At 40.0% G+C, this 16,367-nt stretch overlaps 1 protein-coding gene across 1 annotated transcript in view; it reads right to left on the bottom strand.

Annotated features, from left to right (window-relative positions):
* The window catches only part of LOC311291903 (cadherin-2), an 86,473-nt gene that overhangs the window by 24,729 nt on the left and 45,377 nt on the right, over window positions 1-16,367 (bottom strand). The window contains exons 6-12 of the mRNA XM_084411258.1: window positions 15,339-15,483; window positions 15,082-15,254; window positions 12,781-12,918; window positions 9,930-10,115; window positions 5,351-5,604; window positions 4,935-5,077; window positions 769-1,002 (exon numbers count right to left, since the gene is read on the bottom strand). Of these exons, the coding sequence (XP_084267384.1) occupies window positions 769-1,002; window positions 4,935-5,077; window positions 5,351-5,604; window positions 9,930-10,115; window positions 12,781-12,918; window positions 15,082-15,254; window positions 15,339-15,483 (1,273 nt within the window). The remainder of the gene's footprint in view (window positions 1-768; window positions 1,003-4,934; window positions 5,078-5,350; window positions 5,605-9,929; window positions 10,116-12,780; window positions 12,919-15,081; window positions 15,255-15,338; window positions 15,484-16,367) is intronic.

Here is a 16,367-nt window from a genome sequence, read left to right as displayed (position 1 = left end):
GTTGTCCGTTACATTCTAAAGGTGCATTGTTTAACACTGTACAGCTCTGGCAACGCAATGTATGCTTAATCTTGTAAAAGCAAGTGTGAAACATTGTTTTACCTAGGGTTAAATTAGGGGTTTAAAAGACGATAACCTAGGGTTAATCTCAATGTGATAAGTTCTCAAGTTTTTGTCTCTTCTACCATTAGAGTTAGATGTATAAAATTGAATAAATGGCTGCCAATAGAATTAAGTAACTGGGACTGAACTCATGATTTCTGACCAGTTTATTACATATCAAATTCATAACAACTTATTTATTTTGTCATTATTTTATTATATTTTTAAAATATACCAGCACCCCCTTTGCAGCCCCAGAACCCAATTTAAAAAATCCTTGTGCGGTAACTGTTTTATAATAATCAATATCAATATAATAATTAACATTAATTGCGTTGGAGAGAGGTGACTTTTCTCCTCTCAAAGGTCTCAAAGATTAGAAACATCACAAGCTTTGATGACATTTTCAAATATATAAAATGCATAGCAATCAAATCAGATGGACATGGGAAAAAAAAGTAACTGTGCAATACGTCTAAAAAAGATTGTGGAATCTACTGAAGTTGTGTTGTGATACATCGTGTGCTTCCAGTGTAGACGGCTAATGACCACTGTAATGAAAACCTAATTGCTCATGTATGGTGTAGACAGTTCAGGAGGCCGATGAGATGTTGTTTTCTGCATATTTCTGTGTGTGTGTGTGTGTGTGTGTGTGTATTTTCTCACCACTGAGACGCGTGATTGTCCAGTTCTTCCTAACATCAATAGGTTGTAAGGGCAGCTCAAAGGAGAAGGGTCCAGTGTTGGGTTCAATGTCTGCATCCAACGCTGTGATGTTAATGCCGTTGTTCTCAGGTTTTTCACACATCACCGTCTCTGGTGGGAAAACCTCAGGAGCATTATCATTGACATCCAGAAGCAGGATTTGCAGAGTACCGGTGCTGCTGGCCGGAGGAATCCCTGGAGACCAAACAGACTCATTATTGTTATGCTCCCTTCCTGGGACACTATCCCAGCGTGCTACAAGAGGACTCCCTCTCCTGGACATTAAACACACCTGTTTCTAATCTGTTCATCAATCAGAGACTATTTAAGCACTGCAGTGCAACTGTCACAAGATGAAGATGAGGATGAGGATGAAGGACTGAAGACAAGATCAAATTATCAACGCAGTTTAATAAAACTAAAGACGAACTGGTGTAACGGTGTGTAATGCTAACAAACATACACAAACAGTGACCAACACTGAAGACTGAAAACAGAGGAAGTAAATACACAGAGATAACGAACTAAATGATGAGCAGCTGTGGTGGAGGATTAGTGTCCATGGTGGGGAAAATAGAACAAAGGAAACATGTGACTGAAGACAAACAAACTATGAAGGTCCATGAAGGTGACACTAACTGAACATACGTGACAGCAACATGTGTTTGCCATTGGTGACATCTCTGAACAGTTTTCCTGTGTTATTGTATTCTTGTCTATGATCTTGCTTGCCTTGTTTTAATGGATTATTTGCCTCACAACTTTAGTTTGGATGCCTGGTTTTAAAATGTTTACCTGTGTTTTGACCCTGCATGTTCTACACCAGTGGTTCCCAATTCCAGTCCTCGTGACCCACTGCTCTGCACATTTTGTATGTCTCTCTTATCTGACACACTCAGTTCAGTTCATGGAGTCTCTCCTAATGAGCTGATGATCTGGTTCAGGTGTGTTAAATAAGGGAGACATACAAAATGTGCAGAGCTGTGGGTCACGAGGACTGGAATTGGGAACCACTGTTCTACACGTTTCGGATTTATCATTTTGGGCTGATTCTCTGTGTATGACACAGCCTGTTTTACAAGGTTTGGATTTACTGTTGTGGACCGATTCTCTGTGTATGATCTGGCTTGTTATAACACCACCAGGATTTATGTCTGGTGCCTTGTCACAATACATAGAATAGAAATATAGAAAACCTGTCAGTGATTGCAGGCTTGTTACCAGCAACAAAGTCATGATAAAACGTCATCACGGCGCACGGCACGGCTGTGAAACACGTCCAGTCGGCCCAAATCATTTTGTTTATGGTTTCTTTTTTTTTTTTGAGCGGAGGAAATGTTATTCTGCACGGCTGAAGGTATGCATATGTGGATTATTGCTTGTTTTTTTTGTCATGGGAGTGTGGCTGCAAACCCAGCAGACATGTGGTGAGGTCAATATGGATTGGCATGTTGGGACATTTGTCCTGCTATTGTGTACAGCTGTCAGGAAACGTGAATGGAGGACTCAAAAGCAGAGTGTTCGTGCAACACAACATCCAAAGTGTAGTGACACACACGCAGAAGAAATTAATGTGTGAGAGCTTCAGAGCCACCCGTACAGACACCTGCGGACACAGGCAGTGGTCACCACCACAGGTACAATGCCCAACGGGACGAGAAACAAGCAAAGAGAACAGCAAGAGCACAGCGAGCTGTCGAACTCCTCGTCTAGGAGTCCTGGACACAGCAGCAAAACAGAGATAAAACACTAAAACACACAGCATAGAACCCACAGAACATGAGACGAGGCACAGACAAATCTACTGACAACAAGGGGCAGACACAGAAGAGAATATAAGGGAACGAGCGGCAGGTGAGGGCAGTCAGCACGTGATCTGCACACACCCTACAGAAAGTGACAGGACAACACAGACAACAGGGAAGGCCGGTGAACTGTGACAGTATCCCATTTAATGGGATGGTTCATTAAATTTGGGTCCCAGGTTATATGAGGGAAGTTTAAGAGTAATGTCAAGTCAAGTCAAGTCAACTTTATTTATATAGCGCTTTTCACAATACAGATTGTATCAAAGCAGCTTCACAGTATTAAATAAAATAGTACATCAGTGTTAGTTTCTAGTGTAAAACGTCCACGTTTGGTAATGCTGATCAATAGTATTGTTGATTGATTAATTAAATTAAGTATCCCCAACTGAGCAAGCCAAAGGCTTGTGTCCTGGGAAGATAACCAGACCTTCTGTCCGCACACGTAAAGTGGGGGCTTAGCACAGTGATGGTCGCCGACGCCTTGGTCCTGTCACCAGTCCTAGTGAGTGCTTCTTTGGCGATCCTCCACATATCGAGGCATTTCTGAATAAACGAGTGCATGGATGGAACAATGGCGTTGGATTCTTGGGAGGAGAATAATGGTGGCTGGTAGTCTAAACAGCACTGGAAGGGAGACAAATCCATAGATGAGACCAGGAGGGAATTATGTGCGTTCTTGACCATGGTTAATATGAAACTCCAAAACGACAGTTCTGTAGACGCCGCACAGCACATGACCCTCTCCAAATCCTGGTTAGCACACTCAGCCTGACCGTCAGTCAGTGGGTGATACCCAGAGGAGAGACTCGCAGTCGCCCTCAGCTGTCGACAGAACTCCTCCCAAAACTTAGACACAAATTGGGGACCCCGTCAGAGACCACATTCACCAGGAGGCCATGAATACAGAAAACGTGATCTAAGACAACAGTTGCTGTCTCCCTCGCTGAAGGCAGTTTGGGAAAATAAAATGGGCCGGCTTCGTGAACCTGTCCACCACAGTGAGGACTACCGTGTTGCCGATAGACAGGGGTAGGCCTGTGACGAAGTCCAGCTATGTGTGACCAGGGCCTCGAGGGGACAAGCAGCGGCTGGAGTAGCCCTGCCAGGGGTCGACTGAAGCCTTTGCCCGCAGCACAAACCAGACAGGCCGACACAAACCGACAAGAGTTCCGCACCATGGATGGCCACCAAAATTGCTGCTTGATTAAACTGCAAATACGAGTTGCTTCTGAGTGGCAAGCTAGTATGAATGAGTGGCCTCACTGTAGGATGCTAGTTCGGACCGATTCGGACACAAACAGCAGGCTCTCAGGGCACCCCGCAGGAACCGTGACGTTGCACAGTGCAGTGAGGACTAGCCAATCGGGAGGCAGAATGGTTACAGGGAGGATGGATCCAGGTTCAGCTTCAAAGATCCGCGAAAGTGTGTCGGGCTTACCTGCGGTGCGGGAGGGTTGATCTGTAACTGATCAAGCAGTTCTGAGAGCTGGGCTAACTGGAGAGACAGCTCAGAGAAAGCACGGTTAGAGGCGTTGATTTCCTCTTGCTGCCTGAGGATTCGGTGAACATCTGCTTCCTCTACTGAGTCCATGACTCGGCAATCAGCGCTAAATTGCCCAGGTCACAAGCTGCAGAAAGTGACAGGACAACACAGACAACAGGGAAGGCCATGAAGCACCCTGAACTGTGACAACAGCAGAGGAGCTTTGCTTGAAGTAAGACTAGTGTCTTAACTAGAGTAGGGTAACTCAAGACTTTGCAAAGGAGTGTGGCTTGTGTGTGATACTGGGACATTGTATTGACGCTGGTCAATAAAGAACAAAGAAGAAACAAATCTTGCTATTGATTTTGTTTTTTTTGTGCTATTGATCGCGTTTTGTTGTACAATATGGAATATGTGCATGGTATAGTGCATGGATTCGCAAATTAACTTGATTCTGCCGCTACACTAAGATTATATGGGCACACAAACTTTTGAAATGATTTATTGATAACAGGTTTCCACGCAATTTCGATAAAGTCTACTAATTTGGTTTAGGGTTAGGGTTGTTTGGGACATTCCGGGACTGGAATTCATCCAGTGTATAGGCTCTCCCTATTCCCATGTCATCCACGACTATATCACATAGACAGAAATAAAGAAATACACAAACACAAGGGCTCACAGCCTTCCGAGTGTCTGAACTCACACTGTATATGGCCGCGCTAAATTCAGCTTTTTATGGATTTCCTTTTTTCAGATTGTGGATTTTACTTTTCAAAAAAGGAGCACGAATAAAAGAAAACAAATATAATTACTTTCTCAGACAGAAAACATACCGCTGTCAGTGACAAGGAACATAGCCGTGTAGATATTGTCTTGCACAAATGGGGACTCTCTGTCTAAAACACCAATGGTTGTGATGTGTCCATACATGGGATCAATTCTCAGCCAGTTCGCAGGGTCAGACAGCGTGCTGTACCTAAGGAGAGAGTAACAATGTTAAGACGTACAAAAAGATTTAGATAAAATATATATATTTATTCTGTTCATTTTTTTGCTCCTTGAATCTGATTGGTCGAAGAGCTTTTGGAACAGCACAGCTATAACATACCCAAGTATCTCTTGGAGGAGGTGTAAAGTTCTTGATTGCCTCCCCAGCCTCCTTGATTTTAACTCTACTCTGTGGCTCATCCTCAAACACATGTGTGACTTCTGCTCTGATTAATATGTTCAGGACAGATGTTTGCGTCACCTGAGGCTCTGCTGCGTGAAGCGGTCTGGATCCTGAGCAGTAAAGGTGGCGATCGCAGACTCGGCCTGCAAGCCCTCCTGCAGCTCCAGCAGCTTAGGGTTGGGCTGGAAATACGGGCTCTCATTGACATCTCTGACGCGGATGGAGACGGTGGCTGTGGACTGACGGGGGACACGGATGCCTTTATCTAGAGGAATCTCATTTACTGCCACCACTGTCAGCACGAACGACCTGTTGATCTCGTAGTCAATGGGCTGAAACAAAGAAGGAATTATTATTATTTGTTAAATGAATCTACATAAAATTAATTCAAACTGTTAATGTACTCTGTGTTAATGTAAAATTCTGAATATTCTATTCTATTTTATTCTGTCCACAGTTCTCACACTTCTAATCGTTGGTGACGTGACACTCCTGCCATGTTTTTGAACATTGTATCTGATGGTTTGTGTAATTCCTGACCATGTGCTCTTGTTCTTGTCTCTATGTAAGCCAGGGGTCGGCAACTTATGGAACGGAGGGCTAAAACCACTGGCACATCAGCAAAAGTGAGAGAGGTTTATGTTTTTCACATTTGTTGCATGGATAGAGCAAGAACATAATGTAAGTGTCTAAAATGCATGCGCACAGTTCAGGATAACAACAAAGGTTGTCCTCTTAATACATTATATACATTATACCTACATTAACCCTGTTCACTAAAATAACAATGTAAGACTTGAGAAATTAGATAAATGCCAGGCAGTCTACTTGAGGAACGACGACTCCCTGAGAGGAACTCTCTCTTGTGAAACTAGCACCATCATTCGAGACGCAAGTCTCACCTAAGCAATCCTAATCTACACCTCTTCCCCTCTTCCCCCATCCCTCATGCTGAGATGACCAAAATTCACCCAATAATATATAATGTGAATAATTATCATACACTATTACACACGTTTGATATCATTTGAAATGTCTCAGTGCGACTGGTACAAAGGTCTCATTCCCAAATAAGTAAAACAAAAGGTAATAAGGTTTTTAAGAGTTTAGAGATAACTGGCACACAAGGAGGGTTGGTCTCCAGACAAAGGGTCTCCTACTCCCAAAAGGTGTCAACTCTGAATGTAAATTCCCATTGTTAGCAGATGTTTCCATGTTAAAGAAGTTTCTGTCTATATAATGAAATGCAACTAGAGGATCAGCGCGATTCTGTACCTCAGATCAGCCTGTGATACGGAGAGTCGCCGAAACTCTCAGCATCATGTATTTCCTAATGTTGGGTTCGGGTCGCCTCTCTTTATTCCAGAACATTTTATGTTTTGTATTGATTATCTTTGAACTGATTATGAAATTGGCATGATATATATTTACCTGACATAATAAATTGTAACCATTGATTTTATTCTAACGGACTCTGGCATTATTTTCATTAAAGAATTAAAAAGAATATTCAAACATTCGCTCACATTTAATGATGCACAGATATCATAAAAACCTTTTCATTTTTGGAGTCAGATGAAATAACGAGAAAATACATATGAGAAAATGTATTGAATTTAATCAAAAATACTTTGCCATGAGAAAAGACAGTAGCACGCAGAGACCTTCCCCGCTGACCGGATGCCTCCATTGGGCCGATTGAGTGCGGGCTTACAATAACCTTAACAACAACACTGAAATAAGAGCTTGTGGTTTATCTGTCAATTAGATGTGCGTGCAAGTTGCTTAAGTTACTATAACAACAGTAAATCCCATCACGTTTTCTTTCAGAATCATCAATAGCTAATAGAAACATAAAATAGCATTTTATTAAAGATAAAAGACCGGTAAGTCGGCAAGCTGAAATGTTCGGTATAAATATAGTTATTAAGAATAACGAACTGAGATTTCCATCCTCACAAAACTGCACTGGTTGCCAACAGTCGCTCGCATCAGACTCAAGGCACTGACGTTTGCCTATAGAACAACCACTGGCTCTGCTCCCTTTTACCTAAACTCATTACTCCAGAAGCTTGTGTTCTGCAAGTGAACGTCGTCTTGTGGTGCATCATCTCAAAGAGGCACAGAATCACTTTCACAGACCTTCACCTGGACTGTTCCCTGCTGGTGGAATGATCTAACTCAACCAGAGCTGCTGAGTCCGTAGCCACTTTCAAGAAACAGCTGAAGATGCTTCTTTTTCATCAACAATTGATCTATTAATGCTAACACTTTCTTTTCTCTTCTCTGTATGTGTATACTGTGTTAGATTAAACTGGGAAGGGTCACAGCACTTGCATATTGTTGTCCTATTATTAGTTTAACTGCTTCTATTGCTCTCCTCATTTGTAAATCAGGTTAGGGATAGGGTTAAATGATCAAATGTAAATGTTTCTGATTCAGCATGTATTCGGCCAAGCAAAAGACATTTCTGCATAAGGCTGACATGCAAATGAAAATATAATACAATTATAACTAAATGCTAAAACTCTTCAGTGATCTTTTGTTTTGACAAATTATCACCAAAAAAAAAAAAAAAAAAAAAAATCACCTGCCTGCAAAAACTTGTTTCTTCTGTACAAATTACTTAAATGTAAAACATACTTTAGATATAAAACAGAGATTTTTTGGGCCAGAAAGTGATGAGTTTGGCACACCAATATTTGATCTACAATAAACAAGGAAATAAATATCAAAGATAAAATAAAGTGTGTTTTTGGTAATTGCATTGAAACCGTACTGCTTGTAAACAAAATATAATTTCCAAATTTAATTAAAGTTATTTTTAGTTAACCTTCAAATACCAAAATTTATTAGAATATTTACTTCAAGCGGTGAGAAAATACATTGTGAATGTAAAATGTAGTTTTTTAAAACATATTTTGAACAACAGAAATATATTTACTTGGAAAATGTATTAAAAATGGCCAGGAATATATGAGGAAATATAAATATAAGTAAACTAATAGAAAATATATTTATATAAATACATTTTACCTCTATACTATCAATATTCTGTTTTATTTTGAAATATATAAAAAAATTATATATATATATCTGTGAGCAGCAATTATTGGGGTTCAAGCGCTTTGAGGCCTTTAAGCACTTGCGTAAAAAAGTTTTATGTTTTATTTAGCAAGCATGTAACCACTTAGATTATAATGTAGATGGAAAAGACCATTTACAGCCTATACAGACAATTTACCATAGGAAATATGTGTTTTTTTAAAGCTTTTTAACAGTTAAAGTCCCACCTTTTGTCTAATCTCCATAAAAGTTTGCATGCTTCTTTAGAATCATATGGCACATATGCACACCTAATTTTGTGAAGTTCTACTTTGACCGGACCATTTTTCAGTCATTTAAATGTAATTTCGCATTGGAAATATAGCATATAGCATAATCTCCAATATTTAACAAACGATTCGATTGACAGTGTTGGTCCTAGAGGCAAAGTTGCTCAGAGAGGAGTTCTACCATGCGGTATGAATGTTGTGGGAAAAACGCGATGGCTTTCTTGAATTTCTCAAAGGCCTCTATGGCCGTGAGTCAAACAGGCCCAGCGAGTTCTGTTCCGATCGGCCTCCGTTAATCTTGTCTGATAGCTGCTCAAATTTCACGTTTTTTGAGATACGCAAATGTCCTCAAGGGCAGTATTGGCACCTTGGGCGAAGACACCACATGCCAATTTTCAACTCAATCAGACTTAGGGTTGCATAGTTATACCCATTTTAAAGTTTTTTCCATGTCATAGCACCACCAAGTGGCCAGTCATGCATGCTTTTCACACAACCACAGAATGATGTCTTACATTTGTGTGCCGAGTTTGGTGAAAATATCTCATTCTGTTCACGAGTTATAGCCATTTTAGTAAAAGTGGCTCCTCCCACTTTCATAAGTTTTGCTGGCCCTTAGAGAATGTGAATTGAAATTTCAACTTTGTTTTAAATGTGTTGACTACCAGACTCCAGATAATCTTGCTGCACTGGTTTGGTTCCAATCGGGCCAAGAATTACAATAGGGAATTTAACAATTACAATAGGGTTTCAATGATATACGCTTAATAACTGAAAATAAATACATAGTTTTTGCTATATATCATTTTTTGTTGATTTAAAGATCTCACATGCTGTTTGGATGGACATGATGTTTCTGAAGTAAAACATGATGATCAATATTAGAATAAGAAAAGTAGTCATTTGCACACTTTGTATGCCTGAATCGAATTATCATGAAAGCTCAAGTGTGAAACAGTAAAACTCAATGTTACGATGGAGCATTAATGTGTGTTTCACCCATTTACTGATGCATGTTTGTGCACTCAATCCACAAGAAACCACATAAAACTAAAATTAAAACAGCTGTAATGTAAAAACTAACCCTAACCTTAACCTTAACATTTTTGCAATTAATCTGATATTTTGCAGGTCAGTGCTTGTCTAACTTTTTTTATTTTAAATCAATGTGCACTAGAACTAAACTCGTAAATAGTATGAATGCTATGAATATTAATAACATCTCTTTAGCTTATCATTTTATCAGGTTTATAATGGTTTATCTGCCACAAGTGTGTTCTTTGAAATGTTTGTAACTGTGCTGAGTGCAGTATTTCCCTCACCTTGATGACCGTCAGCAGGCCTTCATTAGAGACCGGGTCAGTGTGCGCAGAGAAATGAGCCGCGGGGTCACCCGCTGTTATCCTGTAGATAGTGCTCCACGCTCCAGTGTTGGGCTGGTCTTTATCCGTCACCGTCAACTTCAACACATTAATGTTGACCTGGTTCTCTGGTACCTCGCCAAAAAACTGTATAACGTAACACATGTGTGTGACAGTAAAACAGAGGGCATGTCATGTTATCATTTACACGTCACATGCTAATACTGCATTGTTAGTTTGACTCGATGGACCATATGTCTTCCTTTTCATTCAGCCAATATTTCTAAATTTGGCTTTAGTTTCATTATGATGTGCTTATGGTCTACTACTTTGTGATGAGTATGCATATTTGCATTGCTTTAACACCTCTCTGTAATCCTCACACACCAATTGGTTGATTACAAAATGCTTGCAGCCATTGTCTCAACCATTAGCCTACTCGTAGCATGAACGAGTGAATCGCGTGTACGGCATCATACAGTTGTTCAAGAGCAGCCATCCTGAGCCAAAACAATGTCCAAACAAAAGAGCACATTTACTAAAAGTTCAATTATTTTGTTCTAGTCAAGATCTGTGGGAAGCAAAATGTTTGGCATGTAAAGCTGGCACTTTTGAGGATAGTTTGTTTGATCCTTCAGTTGTCCGGCCCCTATCTGTTAGTTTTGACCATTTTGAAATGATCTCCTTGCAGTCACTAGCCGAGGTAATCAATCAGTCTAAACTGTTTATTAGATAGTATTCCAGCGAGATTAGTAAAGGAAGCATTTGATGTTCTTGGCCCTAGTATCCTATCTATAAATAGTCTTTTAAAGGGTTAGTTCACCCAAAAATGAAAATTCTGTCAGAAATTCCGAAAAAAAGAAAAAACAATTTGCGCACAAAAAGTATTCTCGTCGCTTGATAAACTTAAGGTTGAGCCACTGTAGTCACTTGGACTATATTAACGATGTCTTAACCTTTCTGGGCCAGCAAGTTTCGGTCACCTAGAAGCCTATGGAGGAGCTCTCAGATTTCATCAAAAATATCTTAATTTGTGTTCCGAAGATGAACGAAGGTCTTACGGGGTTGGAACAACATGAGCGTAATTACTGACAGAATTTTCATTTTTGGGTGAACTAACCCTTTAACAGGAATAGTCCCTAATCAGTTTAAACATGCTCTTAAAAACTAAAAAACTAAAAAACACACACACATTTGGACCCTGCCGTTGTATCAGATTATCTGGCAATTTCAAAGTGACCTTTTTTATCAAAGGTTTTGGAGAAGGTGGTTTTGAATCAAACACCAGTTTGCTTCAAACCGATATTTTTGAAATGTTTCAGTCATATTTTAGGGCTTACTATAGTACTGGGTCGGCTTTGATCAGGGTTTTAAATGATTTATTGACTGCAGTTGACTCCGGGTCTTCAGCAGTTCTTGTTTTACTGGACATGAGTGCTGCATTTGACACCATTGACAATGACCATTTTACTCTCACACCTTGAAAAGGTTGTGGGAATTAACGGGTATAGCGCTTGCATGGTTTAAGTCTTATCTTTTAAACAGAACATTTTGTGTAAATGTTGGTCGAGATTATTCACAACCTGTCTCTTTGCTTAGAGGGGTTCCACAGGGGTCTGTTCTCGGCCCAATTTTGTTTTCTTTGTATTTTTTTACCCCTTGGGTCAATTTTTAGCAAGCATGGAATCCCCTTTCACTTTTATACAGATGATATGCAAGTCTATCTTACTCTGAAAAAGAACAGTAAGAAGCAAATAGAGTCGGGAGAAATTTAGGAGGTCTTTTTGACAGTGATCTCAAGTTTGAGAAACAGATCTATTCTGTGGTTAAGTCTGGTTTTTATCACTTGGATTAATAGCGAAGGTGAAACCATTTTTGTCCATCTCGAAAAACTCATTCATGCTTTTGTATTTACAAGGCTAGATTACAGCAACTCACTATATGTCGGCATACATAAATCATTGCTTAACCACTTACAACTGCTCCAAAATGCTGCTGCGAGGCTTTTGACAGGTACTCGTAAGAGAGACCATATAACTCCAGTTTTGAGTTTTGAATCTGATCGATTACAGAATAAAGTTTGACTTTAAAAAAAAAAAAAATTAGAATTAAAGTTTTTGTGTATAAATCATTGCATGGTATGGCTCCATTGTATTTGGTGAATTTGATTGAGAAATAAGAACCAAAACGGTCTGTAAGGTCAGCTGACCAGCTGGTTTTAACGACTCCTAGAACTAAACGGAGAAGTGGAGATCCAGCTTTTGTAGCGATAGCTCCTAAACTCTGGAATGATCTACCCCTTTCTCTCAGATCGGCACCCACACTAAGTGTTTTTAAACACAAGCTTAGGGAATACCTCCTGGCATTTGCATTTAATGGGGTATAGAAGTTGTTCGTGTATTAAAACTGAGGGGGTTATTTCGCTGTTATTTTAAGTGTGGTTTTAGTGTTGTGTTTTTATGACTGTCTTTGTGTTTTAGATATTTTACAGCACTTTGTTCAATGGTCAGTTGTGTAAAAGTGCTTAATAAATAAACGAAACGAATAAAGGTGCAAGTGTTTTAGAAGCACACATTATCAGAGTTCAGTCAAATATCAGTCAAAAATCAAATGTGTAAAGGCACACAAACCAAAATAATGTCTCCCTATCAAGTGTTAGTTGATTCTAAGGTATAAGTCAAGTCACCTTTCTTTCTATAGCGCTGATATCAGTTCAGTTGGGTTCATTTGGGTTCAGTAGCACTGAGAAGTTCATCAGTTCTGTCAGAGTTTCCTCTGCAGTGTGTGTGTGTGTGTGTGTGTGTGTTCTCACCGTGTCCGAGGTGAACTCTGGAGGGTTGTCGTTGATGTCTGTGACGGTGATGACAGCAGTGCATGTATTAGAAAGACCGTACGTGGGGTTTCCCTCCATGTCAGTGGCTTGAATAATCAGTGTGTACTGAGGCACTTTCTGCAAAGACAGACCACACAGCGAAGGTTCAGCTACACTTTCTTGCATTTCTTTTCACTTTGAAAAAAGCGAAGTAAGAAAGAAGAAAAAAACAACAACTTTTTATGCATTAAGATGAGGGATCCTTAATTGTTACAATGCCAACTAACTTCAGTGGCCCTCTTGTAGGATGCGGAAGAGTTCCAGGTTCCCAGTGTTGTGTCCTGATTTCATAATCAGCAATCTGAGTGTTTTTCTTTGTGAATTGTCATCTGTTGCTTTTATGAGATGATACTTAAAAAGCTATGTTTGCTTTGTGGTGATGTTCATGGTAAATTATTATTCTGGGATTGATTCACACTCCCCAGTAGCCCGAAGGAGTCAGACAAATCTATGACAAAATGCTGTATAAACTAATAATGTAATGCAAACTGTGTCTTAAATCTCATACATGCAATGCATTGTAGTTATTACAGATACCAAATATAGCGCTTAACAAAAACAAAAAAGGTTATTTAAAAGTCATTAAAATAATATTGCACCTAAATATGGTATTGCACACAAAAAGAAAGGAATGAAAATAATGTATTTGTAAAAATCAGTTTGTGGCTGCTGTGAAAAAGCTGTTCTGATACCTGGCAGTTCTTGTCTTAAGTCTGCATTGCCAGACGGTGATGTCTAAACAGACTGTGTGCTGGATGAGAAGAGTCATCAACAATTCTCCCAACGTGTTTCTTGACACGGGCCATGTACAGGTCCAGGTCCAGGTCGGTCCTGAATACTCACTGAAGTCGGTGGCAGAGCTGAACCCAACAGTACAGGACAGGACAGGTTCAACTGTGAAATCAGCACAGCGTGTCCTTCGGCAGGTTAGGGTTCTTTAGTTGATGAAGAAGGACATCATCTGCTGTGATGATGAGGACAAACTGCAGACCCTTGCAGACGAGATACCAAACAACTCGAAGGAACAGTCATGGTCACGATACAGCCATGGATAATGAGTGGAGACAAAACCTCTTTTAAACAGCAATCATGTGCTCTCCTGCCTAGATGTGGACTCATCTCTATCCCGAATAAGGCTGATAGAGGAGCTCCAGAATAAAGTGCAGTCCCATGGTCAGTACATCTTCCACAGACCTACTGTACGTGATCTACAGACACACAGGAGGGATCCAGCAGTGAGCCCGTGATGAGCTTCAGGCGTGCGAATACCAGCCTCTCCAGACATCTCATAACCACTGAGTTTAGGGTTACTGTACTCATTCAGACCTGAGCTCTGTGGGAACAGGGACAATAGTGGATCGAGTGAAGCATGACCGGACCTTGCTCACTTCCAGTGATTTATTAAATATCGGAGTAAAAATGGGAAATAACATCTTCCTCGCAGAGTGTAAAAGCTGGAAGGGAGGGAATGGAGGATTGGGGAGCAGGAAAAGAGGAAATAAATAAAGGCAGAGCGAGAGGCTGATAGACTTCACAAACCTGCAGCAGAAGATGTTCAGATGTTCAGATCTTCAGCCAGCTTTTGGGTGTTACACAAGTTTTTTTATAATTGTTGTTCCTTAGATCTCTTGGTCTCAAGTTTCACTTGTATGCTGATGACACCCAGATTTACATCCATTCAAAACCGGGTGATTATGTGGCTGTTGCTTTTCTTGAACATTGCATTTCTGTGATAAAAATATGGATGTCTCAAAATGTTCTTTGCCATGAAGGTGATAAGACAGAGGATGTGCTCATTGGTTCAGCCGGATCGTTAACACTTAGGGCCCTATCATACACACCAGTGCAATGCAAGTGTGTTTGGCTAGTTTCAGCCCGATGCAGTTTTCATTTTCACGTCCTGCTGTTGTTTAAATAGCTAATGCATGTGTGTCCATCTGTGGCCCGTGGGCTGCTGGTCTGAGGACCAGGTTCAGGAGATTTGAGGCGTGTTGACATGCTGAATCCCTCTCTTAAAACTCACCTTTTTAGACTTGCTTATATGTGATTTCTTAGTTTATCAGTGTATTGTATGTTTGTATATTGTATGTATGTTTAGCACATCTGTTTTTATTTATTTTGATATCAATTCATTTACTTTTTACCTTTACATTGTATATTCTCTGTGTAAAGCACTTGAAGTAATCAAGATGTCTTTGCAGAGGTCAAGGTTTGTGATCAGATCATGTGGCATTGATGTACCTCTCGGTCCAGGCCAGCAGCAACAGTGATGACACTTCCAGTCCTGTTGTTAATGGTGAACATGTTTGGACTGGGGCTCTCGGGATTCTGGGACACAATCTTATAGCGCAGCTGCCCATTAAGAGTTTTGGGATCATCCTTGTCCACTGCCGTCACTGTCATTACTGTCGTGCCTATGGAAATGAAAGACACAGTATAATAACACACACACACACACAAGCTTGTCGTGCACACACACACATGTGAAATGGGTTAACCTGGTTTAGAGCCTTCGGGAACGCTTCCGTTCCAGATCTGCTGGATGAACTCTGGCCGGTTGTCGTTCATGTCAATGACGTTGATCATGATGTCTATGGGGTTTTCCACCTGATTCCCATTCAGGTCCACAGCATGTGCCCTCAACTGAGGCCATAACACACAGAGGACTGCATGTAAATGAACAAATACAGGGCATGCAAAACACATTTAACTGTGTTGATATGTCAAGGAAGTAAGAAGTGTAGATTATTTGTACTGTGCTCACTGACTATATGGCAACAAACATATAAATACATGAGTTATTGCACAATACATTGAGAAAATGTCTAGAAAAGGTTAATACTTCTGACTTTAAAGGGATACTCACTTTAAAATAAAATTTCTGTCATCATATACTCACCCTCATGTTGTTTCAATCCTTTATGAATCTTTTCTTCTGCTGAACAGAAAGGAAGATATTTAGAAGAATATCAGTAACCAGACAGTTTCTGATCCCATTGACTACGTATATATTTTTTTCCTACTATGGAAGTCAATGAGACCAAAGTCTGGTTACTGATATTCTTCTAAATATCTTCCTTTCTGTTCAGCAGAAGAAAGAAATTCATAAAGGATTGAAACAACATGAGGGTGAGTATATGATGACAGAAATTTCATTTTAAAGTGAACTCTCTCTGTAAATCATTGTAAAGTGTGGTGATGTTAAATCTCGGTGTTGCTGGTTTCGTGTCCTCAGGTTTATCACTGCGGGTCAGACTGGCTGAATTAAAGCAGATTATTATAATACTGACTCTCTGAAATGCTTCATTTCAATTGACCAATCATGACATTCTGGGTCTGACTGGTCAGTTATCCCTGATAATGATCATAAGCAGGTTGTTATTGCTTATTAATAAGGAGACAACTTCTCTGAGAGTTTTATCATGCTGTTGTGTTCAGAACACAAGAATTAGCAGAATTTTCAAATGTACACTGCCATCTACAGGTTTGGGGTCGTAAGATATTTAATGTTTCTGAAAGAGTCTCTT

The sequence above is a fragment of the Rutilus rutilus genome (assembly GCF_951802725.1).
Source record: "Rutilus rutilus genome assembly, chromosome: 6".
Taxonomy (NCBI): domain Eukaryota; kingdom Metazoa; phylum Chordata; class Actinopteri; order Cypriniformes; family Leuciscidae; genus Rutilus; species Rutilus rutilus.
The sequence above is the reverse complement of the archived record's forward strand: the minus strand, read 5'-3'. Positions and strand labels throughout refer to the sequence as shown.